A 14,822-nucleotide genomic window follows, 5' to 3' on the forward strand; every position below is an offset into this window, starting at 1 on the left:
ATTCACAGCCAAGTAATTTCTCTTCCTTTAGTTTATTTATTTTATTTCAAACTATTTTTGGATATATTAATGTAAAGCAGGATATATTAACTTTATTGTACCGGTACAGTTTTAAATAATTCATTCTCATGGCTTCAAAAAGCTCTAAATCTAATGTTTAAAGCAGGAAGTTGGCAACTATGACGGGAACTCAGATTTTGTTTACGTTTTAGAAATTTTTCTTAACTAATTTATAGTCTTTGTTTCTAAATTATTTAGTTTTTCTAAATAGTTGATTTACCTCATTCCATAATTGAAATGGAGACTGCAATTTTCGATTTAGAGAGAGGACGTACAAGTGGCGATGGTATGGAAGAAGAAAACGCCAGCTTGGCAAAAGTGGAACAGAAGAGTAAAAGTGGGAATGATGTACATCGTCCCGTTGTGCGTCGCACAACGAGTACCAACATACAAGAAAATATTCATAGAAAGGCCTCAACAAGTGGCACAAATAACATATTGCCAATACCAGGATTGAACTCGCTGTATCGTAGACCTGAGGCAGTAACACGTAATCTTGCACCTGTCGTACCTAAAGGGGAACTTGTTCTAATGACACCACGATTAGTTAAGGGAGCGATTCCTATACACGAACATAAAAAAAATAAGCCCCCAATATTTGTTCCATACGAACCCTACACAGGTGCTACAAACTTAATGACGCCAACAAACAGCTCCAACTGCTTAGTTCCGAAAGAACAGAAAAAAAACAAAAACAATTTAGATATTGGTGTGCTTGTTAACCAAATGTCTACAATGCGTACACAGGAATTAGATGATAAAAGCTACAAGGAAGAAAAAAATGGCGATGCCATTGATGCAAAATTTGAAAAGTTAAGAGAAGAGCTTCGAAAAACTAAGGAGGAGCGTGATTATTATCAGGGGCAATTCAGATTTCAGACACAAGTAAACTCTGAATTAAAGAACTTATTGGTAGCATCTGTAGGTGAAGATATGCAAACGCATGTCAACGTGCTCACCGAAGATAAACTTCAGTTAGCTCGTGCTCTTTTGGACACCGCAAAAAATTTAAGTACGCACACGGTAAATATCCATGCAAATGTATTATTTGAATTAAAATGAATAACCACTTGGTTTTCCCAATTAGGAGCAAATCGAATTTCTTGCAGGCCAGTGTGAAGTATGGCGGTCAAAGTTTCTTGCAAGTAGCGTCATGGTAGAAGAATTGGCGCGCTGGAAAGCTGATCTCACTCACAAAAACCAATTGCTTGATGAAGCTACCAAACGTTTGCTTCACGCCACACATCAGATTCGCGAAATACAGTTGGAGATCCTCCGAAACTTGAAGTTTATAGCAAAGATACGTTACTTAAACCTTCCAGCAACTGACGTAATTTGTCTTAGCGCTGAAAATTTAAATATTCTACAGCAGATGGTCTTGCATTCGGGTGTTGGAATTCCCGAATCCGGATTGGATATCTTGAGTGCTAGCAAAAATCCATTATGTGACGCAGAAAAATACGCAGTACAAGCTTTAGAATTCATTAGCCAGCCTTTAATGGCTACTGATGATGCAATAAAAGCTTTGTTTGGCCAAGCCCAGCGACCTTATAGGCAATTGGTTTCTCAAGATTCAGATAAAAGTGAAACATAAAATTTTTGGCAATATTACTATAGATATGTACACTTATGTCGACTTAATTAAATCACTTTATAATTTTACAATTTCCAAATATTTTTCGCGGTACATTTTTCTTTATATAATTTTTTAAAATTTAGATCATTGCATAACAAAAACATTATAAATCAAACTTCCAAACTTATTATTCGGAAATCTTTTATATAAAAGAAAATGCTTAAAATCGTTTGTAAAAAGCAAAAATTATAAATCATCGCACTTTTGAGCAACTTCAGACTTATTATACCAAAATTAAATGGACCAAAAAAAACTATAAATGGGCATACCCAGAAGTTTTCTAAAGATTCTAATTAAAAAGCAGACAATTTTGATGACATTTTTTATTGAAATTTATTAAATTTTTGTGAACTTCGTAAAAATTTGGAACTTTTGTTTTTATAAAAAATATTGTGGATATTGTATTGTAAAAAGATAGTGTCGTAATTATGTGAGTACAAGTCTATATAAAAACTATTGTATACATATACATACATACAATTACTTATGTATATATAATTTGGTATAGCTATTACTATATATAGCGGTCGCCCTTCGGCAGGCAATGGGAAACCTCCGAGTGTATTTCTGTCATGAAAAAGCTCCTCATAAAAAGTCATCTGCCGTACGGAGTTTACGTAAAACTGAAAGTCCCTCCATTGGTGGGAACCCTCCTACCCCAATATCTAATATAATTTTGACAAAATGCTCTATTACAAATATCCAATTTATAAGACATGTATTTGGGAACTTTTTTCTATTGAAAAACATTGATTTAAGGCTTACATGTATTATAGTAAATGTATATTATAGACAGTTAAGCTGTAATTTTATTAAAAACTTCAACTGCTTCATTCATAAACGTGAAAAAATCCATTGACATTATGTAAAATTATTATAATTCACAATTTTTGTTGCATATAAGTCTAAGCGGCGTTGCCTGAACGTCGGAATTTGCGCACGAACTTGTTCCACCAATGCAAAGTCTAAGAATTATAGTAAGATATATTATTGGTAAAGGCATGTTTGTATAACCGCATGCTACTACTTACTAATATCAACAGCCACTGTCTCTTCACCATCATTGGCGCTTTTTAAAACTTGTGCCCATGGATCTACTACCATTGAATGACCCCAAGCTATATATTCAGCGTCTTTATCACGAGCAGGTGAAGTTGTTACAACATACAACTGATTGTCGTTGGCACGTGCCCGTTGTAATAGTTCCCAATGTAGGGGTCCAGTAGTCATATTAAATGCACCGGGATATATTAACATCTCACAACCTTTTATATCCAAGTTGAAAAAGTTATTGATTTTTTGATTTTTTCTTTGAGTTATTACCTTCGTTACGATATATTCTCGCCAACTCTTCAAAACGTATATCATAGCAAATACCAATGCCAATCTTGTGACCATCTACCTCTATCACTGTAAAATTTGAGCCAGCAGTTAGAGTATCTGATTCCTTAAAGCGGATTCCCCCTTTAACATCGATGTCGAAGAGATGCATTTTACGGTATTTTGCAATCAATTTTCCACTAGGGTCCCACACCGTACAGGTATTGTAAATATTACCATTTTCACCCAATTCCGGTATAGTACCACCGACAATATAAACACCATGAGTTTCTGCGGCAGCAGATAATTGTTTCGAGGTATATCCATCAGGTATCGTTTCAGAGTACTCTCTGAAGTATTTGGTGCCATAGGGACAATTAAAACATTCGGGCAAAGTCACCATACGAGGTTTGTGTACGCAGACCGCTTGCGCAACCTTGTCGACAGCATTCTGTACATTCGCAATTTTGTCCTTTCCGACCTTCAACTGAAGTAGTGCCAAGCGCATAACTTCTTTACATGCAAAAATAAATAGAATTCTTTAAAAGAGTAAAAAATAGCAGGACTTACGTTTCGGTAAGTGACTCATTTTAATCACTTTGTTTAAATTAGGCGTCAACACTGTTTATCTACAACTTTTTTGAGTTGCTATTATAATATTTCCAGCTGTAGCTATACTCACCTTGTGATTCCTCGATACCGGTACTTGTTAGTACTCGATACTTTTCCGAGTTTTGTCCTTGTTATCTATTTTTTTGCAGTATCGTATAATCAAGGCGAATTTATCAATATGTGAGGCGAATAGAATACCGAAAGCGGCGCCTTCCAAAAACCGTTACTTCATAATAATACACACCGATAAACAAAACAAATAAAGGAAGAGAAAATATTTTTAATATTTATTAGCAGACATAAATAACTAATTTTGGCAGCAATTTAAAAGAGCTTTTGGTGTTGCCCGTCGGGTTCACAAACGACCACTGCGGTGCTTGCAATTGATATAGTTTTTAGTCTGAGAAGAACGAGGACACAAAGCATGTTGATGCGTGTATAAATAACTCGCTGCTCCTCTCCCTTCCCCGTCGTAAATCTATCATCCTTGTAAACTCTCTGTTTGTTTTATTCAGTACGACGCATGGTGGAAATACACCGGATAAAGGACTTGTGTGTTTCACGCTCTATGAGAAAGTCTCAAGAACGATAGAATAACGATTACTCCTTCCGAATTCGCAGTGTCGTAAGATCGGATGAATAACCAAGCAAAAGGAAGGAGAATTACTTGTTTGTGAAGTGCGTCCTCTTAGTAGGCGAAAGCAATGGAAACAACTAAACACGAGAAATTACACACACACACATCTTCCGCATAAAAACGCAAAAACTGAATTTTGAGGCTTTATATTATTTTGTGCTTTAGCAATTTAACGCACGACACTTCGTTGCCATTAGTTTGATTAGTGTAAATGTCACAAATCACAATATTACCAAGCCATACATTGAATTTTAACAAACATGTAAATTCTGTTGGTTTTGTATTGCAAACGCAGCTGACGTCAGACGTATCAAAATCGCGAAAATAAAGTAACTGTTTTTTACTGGCGCCACCTGAGTTACTCAATTCGCCTTGTGAATTTCTGACAACTTTGGCGCACTAACATTCCATCGTTCCGCAGTCTTTTAAAACGACATCACACAAACTTTTTTTTGGATAATTGCATCTTTCTTTTCTCTGCCATTTGCGATAATAAATTCCAGAGAACGTTAATGTATAGAGAAGTCTCAATGACAGGAACGTATGGAATTTCGAGGGGTACTCGTCTCGCGAAGACAATTTCACCATAGGCACATTTTTCAACAAAAATTAACAGTGAGGGGCTGAATTATGTAAATTTAGCAGCAGTCGATAAGAATTTGTTGGTGATTAGAAGCAAAGAATGTTAGGTAGCTTTTTGATATGACCTAAATATTTGAATTTTTCCTAATCATCCAAAATTATATACATATGTTATGTCTGTCTGTCTGGTGTCTGTAAAACTTTGTTGAATCCCTTCAACTGAATCAAAATCCTCTATAGAAAACGCTTCATTACCAGGCGCACAGGAAGATGGCATATGCAAATGTAAATTTGTGAATTTATATACATTTGCGCATATGTATATGCTGTGTGTATGTATGCTCACTAGCGACAGCTCAAAATAAAACGGTAAACTTCTCAAGAAATCCAGCGCGCGCTCATGGCACAGCGCACATTCATAGGCACAGCATTGTACATATACACATATTTACATACATATATTTTTGCATACATATGCACGATGCCGCGGGCACTCGACTTGACAAAAATTGAAGATTTATCAAATATTGGCAAATAATTCTACGCGAAATATTCCAATATTGACTATTTTCGAATGGTCGAGAAAATTGGCATATGGGCGGCTCGTTTTATGAATGAAAGTACTTGCTCTTAGAACTATGAGCTCGAATTTATCAATGAATTTTTAGATGATGAGTTTTTGTTGCACAGTACAATAGTTGAAACTGTTCAGCGCCGCCGCGACTGTTCAGCGCTATGTCAACTAGAGTGATGGCCGCTACGCCTGCGCCTAAGACTGCATTTTGTTCTTGTAGTCGCTAGGCATAGAATTTTAGCTTTGAACGACATACGCATTTTGAGGAATAAAGTGAGTGCTCTTCGCAATAAATTTAGTGCTTTTTTATACCGAAAATGCGACGATTTTTAAGTTTGGTGTTTGTTTCTTTTTGTTTTTAATTTAAGGCTACCGAGACTTTAGGTTGAAAAAAAACTGTATTATTATACAAAAGAAGTTTAAAAAAGGCCACTCTGAGAAGATTTTAGTGCTAATGAAAATTTTTTTACTTTTATAAAGTTTGATAATTTGAAAGTGCAAATTTAATTTTTGGCTCCATTTAAGGCTATGCAAAAATATTAAATGCCCCTCTCTCAACTCTTCTTAAGATTGAAAACCTTTTTACACATTTTAAAAAGCCTTTGAATTTATTGAATGCGAATTGAAACCATTGAGGTGTAATCGTGTCTTCCGGTCATCAATCCTTAGTGAGAGATCGAGCACCAGAGGTGTATTCATAGTAAAAATAAGCAACAAAATACCAGAAAATACTAAAGAAACTATACTGACATTTTTACAAAAAGAGTACCTTATCTAGTTACATAACTTCAAATATAGCAAAAAAGTCGTTCCCTTAACAAAAGAGTTTCGCTTAACAAAAAAAACTCATAAATTAAATTGTACATAAGCATAACACATTTATTTAAAAAAAACGCACATTCTACAGACAATTTATCACGCATACAAAGTTCTTTAAGTAACACAATAAAAATTTCGTGTTTTATTTTCTTTAAATGGGCATTTAGTGCGTTTTTATATCCAAAGCTAGGCAACTCTGCAGTAGCGAGAGAGAGATTTGACTGCCGAAAGCAGAAGAACACCAACAACACCCAAGAATGATAGAAAGAAGATTGCGCCCATCAGAGCGTACGTGACGTCACGTTTGCAGAGTTATGCAGTATTGCCAACCATTTGCTCTTCGTAATAAATTTAGTGCTTTTTTATACCGAAAATGCGACAATTTTTAAGTTTGGTGTTTGTTTCTTTTTGTTTTTAATTTAAGGCTACCGAGACTTTAGGTTGAAAAAAACTGTATTATTATACAAAAGAAGTTTAAAAAAGGCCACTCTGGGAAGATTTTAGTGCTAATGAAAATTTGTTTACTCTTATAAAATTTGATAATTTGAAAGTGCAAATTTAATTTTTGGCTCCATTTAAGGCTATGCAAAAATATTAAATGCCCCTCTCTCAACTCTTCTTAAGAGTGAAATTCTTTTAACACATTTTAAAAAGCCTTTGAATTTATTGAATGCGAATCGAAACCATAGAGGTGTAATCGTTTCTTCCGGTCATCAATCCTTAGTGAGACATAGAGCATCAAGAGGTATATTCATAGTAAAAATAAGCAACAAATACCAGAAAATACTAAAGAAACCATACTGACATTTTTACAAAAAGAGTACCTTATCTATTTAGTTACATAACTTCAAATATAGCAAAAAAGTCGTTCCCTTAACGAAAGAGTTTCGCTTAACAAAAAAAACTCATAAATTAAATGAGCGAGAGAGAGATTTGACTGCCGAAAACAGAAGAACACCAACAGCACCGGCAATCACGGGCAATGCCACCAGATATTAAAAAAAAGTAAAGCTAAATAAAACTGAGTGAATTATTTAAAAAATTATTAAAAAATGTATATTTTACAAAATTATAAACATGACATTTTAATTAGAACAGCTAGAAAAATGTCATGAAGAAAGAAATAAAACTCCGAGACAAAAAATAATTAAAATAACAAAAAAAAAATGCTAAATCAAGTTACGAAAATGGTAATCTGGCCATACTGGAGCTAAAATCACGTAACTAGTTGTCAAATTCGCTGAGCGCAAAGTAACGGGACCACGATGGGCGCCATCTCATTATTCTTTGCATCATGAACAACACCGGCAATCGCGGGCAATGCCACCAGATGTTAAAAAAAAGTAAAGCTAAATAAAACTGAGTGAATTATTTAAACAATTATTAAAAAATGTATATTTTACAAAATTATAAACATGACATTTTAATTAGTACAGCTAGAAAAATGTCATGAAGAAAGAACTAAAACTCCGAGACAAAAAATAATAAAAATAACAAAAAAAAAATGCTAAATCAAGTTACGAAAATGGTAATCTGGCCATACTGGAGCTAAAATCACGTAACTAGTTGTCAAATTCGCTGAGCGCAAAGTAACGGGACCACGATGGGCGCCATCTCATTATTCTTTGCATCATGTATAGTTAGGGCATCAAGTGTGCAATACGCACATGCACATACGTCGATGCATATGCAGAAGAAGTTGTTTTAGCATTTGCAGGAATTCGATCATTCGAATATTTACACCCTAATTATTGCATGAAATATGATAAGGCGATGCTCGTGAGGTAGGTCATGTTGCTTCAGTGCATACATGTGCGTGCAACACTATATTTATTAAAGATGCAATAGAACTTAGTTGTCCCATATATGTATACAAATACGTTTCTTTGAAGTTTTCTTTTATTTATTTTAAATTTCAAAGTTTTGTACTATGTATCTATAAAATGCATACATATATGAATTATTCCCTGTAATATACATAGGTAAATTTAAAAAACTTTCGTTTGGCACAGGACCAAAAAATGCACATAAATATGATAAGGCAATGCGTCGTGAGGTAGGTCATTGTTGCTGCAGTGCGTGTGCACATACATACATTTCTAACACTATAAGAATTGAAGATGCAATTGAACTTTTGCACAAATATAACTAACAAAATATATGTATATATACATATATTGATATACATACATATACATATATTCATCAATATACCAATATGCTCTTAGAATTCTTGTCTAAAATTAATTTCGACTCGAAAAATTAGTAAAAATTTTCATAAAATTTACACTAAAACGCACACAACAAAATGTGAGGTCGTTTTATAACGTATTTTGTTTAAATTTTTCTTTTAAAATTAAAACAACAAACATTAAAGTTACTTTGATTTTAAATGTTGTCTTTTTATTTGGTTATATTTGTTTGAAAATATAAATTGAATAAATTTTCGTTTATCAAGGGAACATAGAAATGCACAATTTGATTTCATACAGAAACCAAAAACTGAGCAGAGCCAATGTACTTGTACATAATTCACTGTAATCAGCTCTGTTAAGAACTTCCCCGCTGTCGAGTTAAGCGAGGTGAAATAGTGTTCGCGGTTTCACTTCATTTTTGACAACTCACACTATTCGTAGCTCGTGAGAATTCTCTATATTTAACGTTCTCTGTAAATTCCCGGGGTTGATTTAGTGTAATGCCTAAGTCCTCCTCTTTGGGCGCCGCTTTGACGGAGCCGAGAAGGCCTGCATGCCATCAATTCGCCATCAATTCGACCAACCAAGGTCTTCGATCCTCTGCTCCTGCAGTAGCAAAGCAAAGATCCTTGAGGGGAAGTTGCTGCCTGACGAAACCGGGAGTCTAACCCGGTTGATGGGACGCAGAAGACCCATCTCCGTAGACAACAATTTGACCAACCAGGGTCTTCGATCCTCTGCTCCTGCAGTAGCAAAGTAAAGATCCTTGAGGGGAAGTCGCTGCCTGGCGAAACCGGGAGTCTAACCCGATTGATGGGACGCAGAAGACCCAACTCGGGCGCTTTTAATAAGCGCACAAAGTGGCTGGCCATGAGTCCTTAATGAGCGAAAGGCAGCCTCTGAGGCGTGCAAAGCGTTTGCTTTGACCATGTTCCGCCAACAGTCGGTTCTATGTTACCGGAACGCCCCGGATTTACTATATATCCAGCCAAGGAATGTCACTCCAGCAGAGCTTCCCGTACATGTATGAGGTATATTTTTGCTGCTACAACAACAACCAATTTCCAAGGACTGACGATCTTAGTCAGCACCTCGTTGCTCCGAAACCTTTAAGAGGGATATTCTTTTTGTATAGGCAGTAGAGAGACTGCGAGATCCCGAAAGGGGCCCCTTTGAAGTTCTCGTCGAGAGTTAAATGCGCAAATTAGGGAAAGACGACGAGAGACACGTTCTCCAACCGTGTGAAGCTTGTATTGTGAATGACGGGCGATCGGTCAAGATTTACAAAAAAAAGTCTCTTCTGCAGGAGCTGTGGGCAAATCTTACAGCTGTTCATAGGGTTGTTTTGGCATCCCTAACGGGCCGGGGGTCAGGTCCATCCAAGCCGCAACAAAATTTGGAGTTCATCCAACTTGGCGACGAAGAACTACCCACCGATAACTGGAGGATAGTCTAGGCTGCCGAGGTCAAAGAGAAACAGTTATCAACGAACTTCCGTTCCCAGCTCTCGCGGACTATAGTGGAGTAGTAAGACACAACTTCAACACAGTGCTTACGTTGACACTCTTCTACACTGCATAAATGAGCTTTATCCAAGAACTCTGGGTCGGAAAAAGCAGTGTTTGGGGATGTCTACCAGGTGTTGGCAACACCGGCCGCAGGTGCAACCAGAACTTGTATTCTTATCAATGAGGAACTTTTCTAGTTTTCTATAGTATTTTCTGGTAGCATAAATGTGGCTATAATACATTGCTCTACAAGTCTGTTTTGAAAATAATTGTTCCGCACGAATCCCAGAAATATGTGAATAGGATAACGTTAAGGATCTTACAATGACCCAGGGTCAGTGGATAACTTTTCGACGACTACAGACTAAATAAGAAAGTTGGGAGTGGCAGAAGTATTTCAAGCTGATTTAAGCTGCAAGTACCACTGACACTACCCCGCTCTTGCCAGAACATGATATCGATATATAAACTTTTACCACTTTAGAAGTCTAGCATACGTGGAATCAGCAGCCATCATTGTTTTCTTGCTTATCCGGGTTTCCCCACATTGGGAATTAGAAGAAGAACTTGAGTCCAAATTAATGGTATCTCAATGGTTCTCTAAGCTTAAGAAGACCCGCCCGTGGGAACGTGAAGTTACAGGTATTCAGGTGTTAGCATCCTAGTTGTCGAACCGCCAAATCGATATTCTTATACGAGTCTCTCTGTGATCGGACTGGCGTTGGTGTTCACATTCATTTGCTAAAACGGCCATTTCTGATTGAAAATTTGGACATATTTCGGTTAAAAGTCCAGCAGGTATTAAATGAGCCGCGGAAGAAGTGATTACTCGCCAATGTGCACATTTGCGGAAATGGGAAAAGCAGGTAAGGTGTTCTCAGTATATTCCACCAACCGACCCAATCAGATTTATTAATGTTAATATGTGTGCGGTGATTGGAGGAAATAAAATCTGCGGGTTTACCGATTGACACGATAGTATGTATGCAAATGATCTGAGGCAGAAGAGTATAGGTCGCCATTTTGTGTTATTAATCAGGCCAACGCTAGCAATTGTTAGATCAGGCAAGCTTTTGTGGTTATCCACTATATTGGTATGGGTGTCGTCGTTTCCCGTGCTAAGTATCGCATCGTCAATCTGCCAGAAGTTGTCCTGTTCAATCGTGATGCGCGTTAAACTAACCAACTACTGATTGTTACTTCTAATAAGCGCATCGATATCAGGGTGATATCTTGCCGAGCAGTGGGCGACAGGTATACATATACATTAGTATTAGACATCTCCTGACCTAAGTCCTGTCAGTGTAGTGTATACCACCGGTCATCTTCGTCTAGCTCATCTAACGGTAGGCCCAGGAAACTAGCTGTTTCGACGGGTTGGGTCCAGAGGGAGAGGGGTGTTAGATTCGTGGGTTTAGTGGAGCATGTGAACGGTGGTTAGTGTCGTGCGGGGTGCCTTCACATACCGGACATATGTATGTTTGGTATGTCGGGTACAATTCTGGATAAGTAGGAGTTTAACCTGCTACAGTATCCAGAACGTAATTATGCCAGTGTTATGCGGGTCTCACGGGGAAGCTGGAACTCTTCATCTGCTGCAGGTGGTGGTTGGACTCCGATTACGGCATTCGGTGAACGGGAGCTTAGGAAGGTGGTAACTGTCTCCCGCTGAATGTCTGTCTAAGCACTGTCTGGTCCAGTAGATGTCTGTAAGTTTTGTCCTGGATCTCGTCGGCGTAGTTTAATAGGTGTCTCTTGTCGTGCCTGGGAGGCGGCTCTGACTTAAGCAGGCGTCTGCAAGGGTGAAACCTGCGGTAACACCTAAGCAGAAACTGTTTGCTTAGTAGTTTATTGTGCTCCTTTACCGGGAGCATTGGTGGGGGACACCAGGAGGCCACCTGTCGCGTTCCGAATAACAGTAGTTTGGCAAGTCTGGAGCTTTATCCACTGCGTGTCACTAGTTCCAGGAGACCAGACAGGCGCAGCGCAACTTAGAACCGACCGGCCAACTGACTTAATGTTGATAGCAACATTTCTTTGTCTTTGCCACAAGTCCGTCCGGCGAGCAATTTGAGGACCTTGTTGCGATTTTAGACTTTAGTGGCAATTGCGGTTGTGTGCGCAGAAAAGGAGAACAATCTGTCAAAGGTTTATGTAGCCATAAACGGTTCACTAGACAGGGCTAGTTTACTGGGGCGGCAGCCCTTGGTCGGGAAAAACCAGAGTCATTCCGGTAACGTAGAACCGGCTGCTATGGGGATGCAGTCGTAGTTGATGAATGTGGTTGCATTCCGGTATTGTCTTACTTGACACACGACTATTTGGAATTCACACGGAGTCAGAATTCACACGGGATGTAGATTAGGTTGTTGCAAAATGAGAATTGGAGTTAGTCCCAGCTTTAGGCTCTGATTACGTGCGGTAAAGCGCGAGCTACAGATAAAATACGAGGTAACCCTGTGGCTCGGTGATGCTCCTTGATGAACAACAGATAGCGACAAAGTTATATCGTTATAAGTCCTACTTAAATTGTCGAGTAAGCAAACAACTTTTTATAATATCGCAAATTTTGTCCAGACACAATTCCTTGTATTTTAATTTTTTATAGAAAAACTATTCAAAAAGATTTGTTTTAAAAATAAATTTCACTAAAAAGCGTACGCATTACATAGAGTGAGAAGGGAATGAAATCAATAGCATAACATAAGTTACTCGTTGTGGTGTAAATTAAAAACTAATCATGCTACAATCGAAATTTACGATTTAGTGGCCACAAGATGCAGCGTTAATATTAGCAAACTTCTGAGTCAGACAAATGGGCTCACTCTGGCTGGTATCAGTTGATATGATGCAGCTGTTATTCGTCGCCTCCTCCTTCCTCGTCTTCGTCGAATTCTCCCTCTTCATCAGCAGTTGCTTCTTGGTACTGCTGATATTCCGATACCAAATCATTCATATTGCTTTCAGCCTCGGTAAATTCCATCTCGTCCATACCTTCACCGGTGTACCAATGCAAAAAAGCTTTGCGCCTAAACATTGCCGTAAATTGTTCTGAAACTCTTTTGAATAATTCCTGAATCGCAGTAGAATTGCCAATGAATGTAGCTGACATCTTTAGACCACGCGGAGGAATGTCGCATACCGCTGTTTTGCAATTGTTCGGAATCCATTCTACGAAAAAACTGCTATTTTTGTTTTGGATATTCAGCATTTGTTCGTCAACTTCCTTCATAGACATACGTCCTCGAAAGATAGCTGCCACAGTCAAGTAACGACCATGACGTGGGTCGCAAGCAGCCATCATATTTTTAGCGTCGAACATTTGTTGCGTTAGTTCGGGCACAGTTAATGCGCGATATTGTTGCGAACCACGCGAAGTCAACGGAGCGAATCCAGGCATAAAGAAATGCAATCGTGGGAATGGCACCATATTCACAGCCAACTTCCGAAGATCTGCATTAAGCTGGCCAGGAAAGCGAAGGCATGTCGTAACACCAGACATTGTTGCCGAAACCAAATGATTAAGATCGCCATAAGTGGGCGTAGTTAGTTTGAGTGTTCGGAAGCAAATATCATAGAGAGCCTCGTTGTCGATACAGTATGTCTCATCAGTATTTTCCACTAGCTGATGGACGCTAAGTGTGGCATTATATGGTTCTACGACAGTATCCGATACCTTTGGCGAAGGTACCACTGAAAATGTGTTCATTATACGGTCTGGGTACTCTTCTCGAATTTTCGATATCAACAACGTGCCCATGCCAGAGCCCGTACCACCCCCAAGGGAATGCGTTAACTGAAACCCCTAGAAATTAAAAAAATTTTTTTTTTTGTTTTTAATACATACATATATAAATACACACCTGTAAGCAATCACATCCTTCAGACTCTTTCCTTACCACATCAAGGACTGAATCGACCAATTCAGCGCCTTCTGTGTAATGGCCTTTAGCCCAATTATTGCCCGCGCCTGATTGTCCAAACACGAAGTTGTCTGGCCGAAAGATCTGTCCGAAGGCGCCAGAGCGTACCGAGTCCATGGTGCCCGGCTCCAAGTCGACAAGAATGGCACGAGGTACATATTTGGCACCAGTCGCTTCATTATAGTAGACGTTAATGCGTTCTAGTTGCAAATCGCTATCACCATAATAGGTGCCTGTAGCATCGATGCAATGTTCGTCAGATATCACTTCCCAAAACTTTCCACCAATCTGATTGCCACATTGCCCAGCTTGAATATGTACTATTTCGCGCATATTGTAATGTTTCCGCTAAAGCTTACTGCACGCCAACTACACACACTCCAAAATTTATTGCTTTTTAGGATTGGTTTGAAAATGTCGCTGTTGCTGCTGTTTTTAGAATTAAAGAGTAGCTCACCCGTGTGTGCTACTAAAAACAGGACCTATCAGTTGCTGACAATTCTATTGGTTGTAAAGCAAAGAAAATTAAAATTTCTAGTGCAGACGACCGTGTCGACTAGACCTCTTTTTCCGTTTAGCAATTTACTGTCAGAACAATTCGCAGTACTTATCGTTGTAGCTTATAGACATTCAGAACATACTTGCGAAATTACAATTGATAACTTATCTTTGGACCGTATTTTTGCAATTTAAAAATCCAATCGTCTGACTAAAATCTTTTCGAAATATGTTTAAGGTGAAAATATTCTGAAATTTTATTGAATTCTCAGAGCTAAGTTACTGCGACTAGCAACCATGTATGAAAGTGGGAGTGCTTCGGGCTCAAAGTACTGATTGATTTGCTTTTGAAGTTACGCACTGTGTCAGCATTCGCGTACATATGTATATCTTTCAAAAGACATACTATTCAAATAGGTGTTGTACATAGTATGTACATACATAAGTTATAGATATGA

The 14,822-nt window shown here is 38.1% G+C and overlaps 3 protein-coding genes across 6 annotated transcripts; 1 reads left to right on the forward strand and 2 right to left on the reverse strand.

Moving 5' to 3' along the window:
* Window positions 1-155: 155 nt before the first annotated feature.
* LOC128856098 (uncharacterized) lies at window positions 156-2,190 on the forward strand. Its single transcript, XM_054091476.1, has 2 exons — window positions 156-1,083; window positions 1,148-2,190. Exons 1-2 carry the CDS (start codon window positions 298-300, stop codon window positions 1,652-1,654), a joined length of 1,293 nt encoding a protein of 430 aa, XP_053947451.1. The 5' UTR covers window positions 156-297; the 3' UTR covers window positions 1,655-2,190.
* Window positions 2,191-2,464: 274 nt separating this feature from the next.
* On the reverse strand, window positions 2,465-4,684 carry LOC128856099 (omega-amidase NIT2). 4 transcript variants are annotated; one of them, XM_054091479.1, is made up of 5 exons: window positions 4,296-4,683; window positions 3,699-3,854; window positions 3,020-3,529; window positions 2,728-2,961; window positions 2,465-2,661 (listed from the first exon to the last, which is right to left on the reverse strand). In XM_054091479.1, the coding sequence occupies exons 3-5, from the start codon at window positions 3,522-3,524 to the stop codon at window positions 2,558-2,560; spliced, it is 843 nt and encodes a 280-aa protein (XP_053947454.1). In that variant the 5' UTR covers window positions 3,525-3,529; window positions 3,699-3,854; window positions 4,296-4,683; the 3' UTR covers window positions 2,465-2,557. The 4 variants fall into 4 exon arrangements, with proteins under 4 accessions (XP_053947454.1, XP_053947455.1, XP_053947453.1 ...); XM_054091480.1 differs by having other exon boundaries at window positions 3,020-3,526; window positions 3,699-4,684; XM_054091478.1 differs by lacking the exons at window positions 3,699-3,854; window positions 4,296-4,683 and adding an exon at window positions 3,587-3,691 and having other exon boundaries at window positions 3,020-3,526.
* A 7,806-nt stretch (window positions 4,685-12,490) lies between these two features.
* Window positions 12,491-14,599, reverse strand: LOC128856100 (tubulin beta-2 chain). Its single transcript, XM_054091481.1, has 2 exons — window positions 13,807-14,599; window positions 12,491-13,748 (listed from the first exon to the last, which is right to left on the reverse strand). The coding sequence occupies exons 1-2, from the start codon at window positions 14,197-14,199 to the stop codon at window positions 12,801-12,803; spliced, it is 1,341 nt and encodes a 446-aa protein (XP_053947456.1). The 5' UTR covers window positions 14,200-14,599; the 3' UTR covers window positions 12,491-12,800.
* Window positions 14,600-14,822: the final 223 nt, after the last annotated feature.

Source organism: Anastrepha ludens, chromosome 2 (assembly GCF_028408465.1).
Source record: "Anastrepha ludens isolate Willacy chromosome 2, idAnaLude1.1, whole genome shotgun sequence".
Taxonomy (NCBI): Eukaryota; Metazoa; Arthropoda; class Insecta; order Diptera; family Tephritidae; genus Anastrepha; species Anastrepha ludens.